This window comes from Pterocles gutturalis, unplaced genomic scaffold, assembly GCF_000699245.1.
Source record: "Pterocles gutturalis isolate BGI_N339 unplaced genomic scaffold, ASM69924v1 scaffold7145, whole genome shotgun sequence".
In the NCBI taxonomy this organism is placed as follows: Eukaryota; Metazoa; Chordata; class Aves; order Pterocliformes; family Pteroclidae; genus Pterocles; species Pterocles gutturalis.
In genome coordinates this window covers 889-7862 of record NW_010138183.1, presented here as the reverse complement: position 1 = coordinate 7862, position 6974 = coordinate 889, and the positions used below count along the sequence as shown (strand labels likewise).

General features: G+C 36.5%; 1 protein-coding gene across 1 annotated transcript in view; it reads right to left on the bottom strand.

The window, feature by feature from the left end:
• Positions 1–6180, bottom strand: part of CDK5RAP2 (CDK5 regulatory subunit associated protein 2) — a gene marked incomplete at its 5' end in the record, with an annotated part of 64024 nt that extends 57844 nt beyond the window's left edge. The window contains 5 exons of the mRNA XM_010082893.1: positions 1420–1638; positions 3317–3409; positions 4016–4135; positions 4555–4608; positions 6018–6180. Of these exons, the coding sequence (XP_010081195.1) occupies positions 1420–1638; positions 3317–3409; positions 4016–4135; positions 4555–4608; positions 6018–6180 (649 nt within the window). The remainder of the gene's footprint in view (positions 1–1419; positions 1639–3316; positions 3410–4015; positions 4136–4554; positions 4609–6017) is intronic.
• Between the last annotated feature and the right edge of the window lie 794 nt (positions 6181–6974).

Below are 6974 nucleotides of genomic sequence, written 5' to 3'. Positions count from 1 at the left end.
CATTTACATGAAAAACATGGACTAACAGAGTCAAATAGGCTTCTGTAATACAAGGAACTTCGAATCCCCTGGCAACCCCCTACTCAGTTCTATTTTTCCTGTCTTTCCTATACAGAGTTATACTCTAACTCCCCTGAAAGATGAAAAAAGTTCTGAATAGAGAAGACAGTTAAATATAAAATACTTTAAATCAATGAAATGTGTTCTTTGTGGCTGCTTTACTGACAGGAGCGATCTGTTCTTTCTCTCCTTAACCTCAACACCCTGGAGGAATTTCAAAGCACACCAAAGACAGCAACTTTGTGACAGCAGCGCAACTACAGTTGACAATCAACCCAAAATGCAAGTTAAACTGGGGGCAGGAGAGGGAGAATAACTTGTTTGTTTGTAGGTAAAGAGATCCCTCTGCTGGTTTTCACTGATATTGCAGGGACAGCAATTTCCTCGTGAACCTGCTTTATTAAGGTCCTTAGTTAATAACTGAACTAAAACATCCACTGAATAAATACCAGCTCATTTAATCTTTTATGCAATTTAACATAGCAGGAATCTAATTCCTAACCGAAGAGGACCAGAGTTTGCATGCAGGCAGGACTCCAGGTGACAAGACTTTAGAAAAATTCATGTGACAAGACACATAGGTGAGAAGTATGCTTTATGTCAAACACTCAGCAGAAGGGGTGTCCTTTTTTCAAAGGAAGAAAAGAAGAAACCTGATCATTCACTTTGTTGCATGAGCAGTGCGTGCTGGAAGCAGAAGTGTTTATCTAAATGCCTACAGGAAGGTAAAAACCCAAAACAGAATATGTAGCAAGTAAAATTACTGAACAGATACATCATTTTTATGTTAAATTGTGATCAACTAATCCTGTGCTTTGGGAATTTCACAAGCAGAAATTATTAAATATACAGCCTTTACAGTGACTCTGCTATGAGAGTAAAAAGCAAACTGAAGTGTGGCTTAAGGTTGCAACAACTAACGGACTCTTGCTCTGCATTTGAACTTCAGAGAAAGTTTAATTTAAGTAGTGTAATTTAAGATAAATGTATAAACATGGAACTAGACAAATAGAGGAGAAACAAAAAATGTACATTGTTTCACATGTTCAGGCTCCCCCATCAGAAAAACTGAAACCAGTAGTAACCACTTACCACTTACAAAGGCTAATGATTTTTTTTTTAGGACCTAACTAAGACTATCAACATGGTATCTATTTTAAAATATTTTTCTGTGCAGACTACGTGTCAGAATTTTTATCTACTTGGGCACATTCTTTTGAACACTGGCTTTAGGCAAATGCATTTACCTTTCCAAAGAGTATTCAAATTAAAGAACAAAAATTTGTTAGAAAAGGACATGCCAGAAATGGGAAATTATTTTTAAACTTCATGAAATAAAGAAAAAAAAGTGATATTAACATTAATAGTTTTGTCACTTCTGCTCTTCTGTAGTTGTGCTTCATCCAGCTCCTTCTCCATTTTCTCTCTTTCTAAATTCAAATCATTTAGCTCTTGATCGGTCCTTTTAATCCTCCTTTGTAGTTTACGATTCTCAGCATCCTTTGTAAGGTTTTCTGAACGCAGCTCTGCTAAGAGGGTCTCTTTTTCCATCAAAAGAGCTTGATAATCCTCAGCACCCTGAAACATAATACAGCATTCAAGTTCTGTAAGAGTATTTTGTAGAGACTGGAAATCTTTACACCTGTTGTGTCCAAACCCACTCCCCCGCACCTCTTTCCAGTACTTCAAAATCATGGTGCAAAGACACAGTGAAATGACAGTTACGCAACAGGGAAGATGTCACACTGAAACGCTTCTCAAATAACGTAACACAGCTTTCAGGATAACAAAGTCTTAGATAGCTAAGAATTAGATACAGGTTGACCTGCAAAGGAGTTCAGAGTGCAAACGAGACCATATTATTATTATATTTATTTCATAAAGCTTTCTACTTTTGGGTCAGATCGAATCCAGACTGGATCAAGTAGTCACCAAGTCATAAGTATATTTTTTACACCAAATAACAAGTCTGATTTGTGTTCTTCCCCATCAGATACTGTCACAATTGGCCTCCTTGAAGCTCCCCACACAGATGACAGCAGTGGGTTATGCAGCATGCTCTACTCACAGAGAACTGCCTTCAACTCAAGTTTGTAGCTAAGTAGCAGAGTAATCAGGAGAAAGGCTTGCTTTGTCACCCACCATGCAATATGGATTCTGTGGACGGGAGGGATTAGTTGCATGCGTTTTAAACCTAGAACTTCTCAAAAATAAGCAAGCTCTCATAAAAATGAATGTGGTAAAAGTAAAGCAATATTTCAAAGCAGGATCTCCGTGGTACAAAAAAGCAAACGTAAGCTATGGATTCACACACAGACCAAAATGACCTGAAGAAGAAACAGGATATACTTCTCTCAATAGAGCACACTTAAAATTTGGGCTTAAGTGAAATAAATGGCTTTGAAGAAATGGAGGTGCTCTGTGAGAGCTAAACATCACTACTCCATTAGACTCTGAAATCAAACAACAGTACAGTCACAAAAGCTTTAGGTGCACGTACTTCAGAGGCAAGGGTATCAACCTCTTCCATTCCTGAAGAGTGAATGAACAAACTTCATAATGGCAGATTCACCACTGACGGTAAGCAGTATTAGCCAGTTTTATCAGACTTTTAGATGAGTTGGAAAACATTACAAGAGACATTATGTTGTCTAATTTAATATCAAATTCTTACTTTCTCCCATTTTAAATTCAAGATCTTGATAATGCAGAAATTATCATCATCAAGTCCCTTCTCCTCCACAAATATGAAAGCATTACTAAATCACATTTTCACAAAAGACACTCCACTATTTATAAACAGTGCTTTCACAGTTATTATATAAATAAATCCAAACAAGCATCTCATACCCAGTTCAACTCTGCTAACCCAGAGTGTGCTGTTACCATACTTTTGGAAAAACCATCAAAACGTTCTTAGGTCAACAAAGCAAGCTCAATATCGTCTCAACTCCACAACTACTCGTGCCTTTATTTTTAACTCATTTTTCTTTTACACATTTCTCCCTTAATAATTCTCAGTTCTTACAGAAGAAAAAAAACCCAAGAAACGAGATAAGTAATCTGACATTCTAATGTTCTATCATTTAAATAATTTGATTTGGGAAATTTCTTTCAAAGTAAGAAAAATTAAATTTTTAAAACAACATTTTAAACTGATTTCCATTCCTCTGCTTTCAAAGATACAAAGCACTACCTGCTGTGTGGAAGGAAGGAGAAGGGATGGGAGAAGCCACGTGAATTGCTTGCTTCTTACCTTGAATTTTTGGATGTGTGCTTTATGAGTTGCTTCTCTTGCCTTAGCCAATGAAGCATTTAGATCTTCAATATCTGAAACAAGCTCCTCAATCTTTAAGTAAAGTAAAACGAATACTATGTAGAAGGAGTTATTTCCAAGGGATGGTGATTCAGTAAGAGCTATCCCATCTTACTATCCATTCATCTAACTACACAAACCAAATACTTTCAAAAACAAAACCACCAAATAAATCATAATAAATCTTGTATACAGAAATTCTTGTTCTTATACAACACTCCCTAGACTGCCTATCACTCAAGTTAAATATTTCTCATTTTTCCACAAAATCTGAATTTCAGCTGACATCAACCTCTCCTATTTTAGCTGTCTTTATGACAGCCCCACTTACTCAACAACGTAACATACTTCTCATACCTTTTAAGCGGTGCTCAGAGCTGATAAAAATCAGTGTGCAACTGAAAACATTTTTCCTCAAAGGGAGAAAGTATCAGTTAAGTATCTTTTTCCTCTCTCCTTCAGTCCAAGACCCAAAAGTCTAGATAAACAGAGCTGCTTACAGATAATGACAGCAGTGATTAAGGACCCACTAGAAGCCTCCTAATGGTTACAGTGAGATCAGCCAACCCCTGCCACATGCACAACGCACACGCTCCCCTCCCAATGAGGGTTCTACAAACAAGATCATAATCATCATACCTCTTTTTCCTTTGCTTTTAATGCAACAGTTAGTCCTTGAATGGTTTTATCCCTTTTCAAACCATTCTTCTTTTCAACAGCAAGCTCATTTTCTCTCTCTTGTAGCTCTTCTTGAAGTGACTAAATCAGATTATGTGAAAGTTGCATTAACTTCCCACTAAGAGATACTGTAACTGCACATTAATAAGTACATTCTCTCAGAGTTCTTGTATCTTATTACTCAGATTACTAAGATAAAATATACTCCCAAAATGCAAGTCTAAAAGATGTGCCTGGAATGTAGTATAAGAAGCCTAATCTCATGGGCTGGCCATAAGTATCAGCTTCAATATTTGTTGAGCGTGCCTATCAGCTTTACCAAAAATTGCTTCAAAGACAAGGTGAGCCTTCCTGTCATCCAACATAAAAGAGAATTTACCAGAGGACTTGCTTTGCTGCCTTTTGAGTCAAGACCTCTCTGTATCTATGAAAGCATAGCAGAAGAGACCCCAACACGCACTGTAAGGAGTTGAGGAAACAGAAACAAAACTAGAACTTACCTGAATTTTTTTTTCAAAGGAATTTCTTTCGTTTTTGAGCTCCATTCTAACAGCCTATAGGAACAAAACGGTTGTTATAGTCAAGTAAATTAATTCTAAACACAAATGTAACTCATTAAGCATTAAAATAAGGCAAAAATGTGCTTAAAAACCGAGGTGGGGGTGGTAGGAACTTAGTATATGCCTTTTGGCAGGAATACACTGAATCAGTTGCTACTTGAAAGTCTACAAATCTGCCTGGGCACAGTATGAGCCTGTCCAAATTAAGGATGAAAAAAAAAACCACACAAAAAAAGAAAAAAACACCACACAACATGATCTTCCATGAGACAGGACAACTGTACTTGCTGAGCTAATAAAAATGCATTTTTATGTGACACTTCTCTACATCAGCAAGATGCTTTTATCAAGGGAGATTTTAATTAGAACTTTTCCTTGGGGAAGTTACAGAATATTTTTTTGAAAGTAATCATATATAAAAACAGAATTGTGCAAAGGTTTTCATCAGATTTTTTTTCTCCAATACTGCATCCCAAAATGATCCTACCATCTGTCCACCTCCTACGAAACAATTAAAGATGACCCTATTTTCACCTTGACACACAAATACTCTTGTGAAACCAGGGTAGTTTTTCCTAACACATTGATTTAATTGCAAGAAGACCCAAAACTGAAAATTTTTAATTCCACTAATCAGTCCAATCATACAAGGCTCTCTTGTCTATTCTTGACATAAACAAAAAAGTCTAAGTACTGATCAATATTAAGTTCCACAACAAAAGGGAAGAAAATTTCATGACAGCCTGCATGATTACTTACTTAATTCTGCCAGTTTAATTCATTGTTTGAAAAACCAATGGGTAAAAACAAGAAAAGAGACAAGCCTTAAGACCTGTTTCTGTATTTCAGCTTTCAGGATATCTGTCTTCCTGTTTAAGAGCCAAGTGAAATACAAGACCAACTCTTAGCACCTTTTGGAATCTAAAGGCTCAACTTTCACTTTATTTCATGAGATTTTTTTTAAGACTACCTCCCTTACCACAGCTTTTTCTCCAGACTGCAAAAGTAAAGATACTTCCCAAAAAATAAACTCTCAAGTCACATTCTTAACTTCTACAGAAGTTATGTAATCTGTTGAGGAATCTATTAACATTTAGCATTTTTTTAGATATACTTCTGTAAAGCAATTGCACAGTATCTATACTACAGGCATAAAGTCAATGGGAAACATGACCTCTCATTGAATGAATGGTAAACACAGATACTACAGATGGATATTGACCACCAAACCACAATATAACCAAGGAACGTTAAGGAAATGGAGAAGGGAAGGAGGGAATAACTGTGGAAAATAATATTTTTTTTAAATTGGCTTAAGTCACTCACATACTGTCATGCACAAAACTTATAAAATCCTACACCCCATGAGTTATAACATATAACTGTTCAGTTAGGTTCCTCACCTCTAGCTCACTATCTTTTTCATGCCTCAAAGCAAGGGTAAGTTCTCTGATTTTTTCTGCTGATAAGTTCCCATCATAAGATCCACTCTGAGACTTTTCCTCTTCAAGGTGTTGAATTATAGCTTCTTTACTTTTCAGTGACAGATTCAGTTGCTCTATAAGTCTAAAATTGTAAGATTTTTAATATTAATCTCGCGTCATCTACCACCAAATCTCCAGTCATTGCAGTAAATCTTGCAGACAGCTTCCCTCAGTGAAGACTCCAGGTAATACTTGCAAAACTTAGGGGAGTACTTTCACAACCCCTTCTCCCCCCAGGGAAACCAGAAAAGGTGCCGTAACTTCAAGCAACAAACAGGGTTGAACTATCCACAAGGTGCTCATTCTTGGTATTCTCCAGTACAATTTCAAACACCAACACTTAAGCTTCAATATTTTAGTTACATTGTCCTTTATAGCACACACAAAAAGCTTGCCAATCCATTCCCCTTCTTAGCACATACAACACCGTATCCCTGTGTGCCATCACTAAGTGTCCCTCGAGCACCTAGTCTGATTTATGTTTGTATCTAAGGTGGTTCTCATTTCACATAAGTAAAAAAAAAAAAAGTCAGGTCAGCACTACCTCCTTTGGCAAATACACATCTTGACACTTTCAGTGTTCCAACTGATAAAGACAGCAATGCTTGAGTTTTCTGACAGATGTAAGGGTTATATGTGAAAACTTTCTGGTATAAGATGCCAGCTGTGATTCTCTTAGTATTTTGTAGCCTAGATGGTGAAAGTATCTTTTCAATACAATATGAATTCCAGATGTGCTACTCCCAGAGAAGTTCAAAGCATTGCATACTAATATTTGATTCACTTTAAGAATCAAATATTCTCTTCTTCCATTGGCAATGTGTCTTTCTGGTCCTGTGAATACTTCAACTGATCTACCAGCATATAATTATAGAA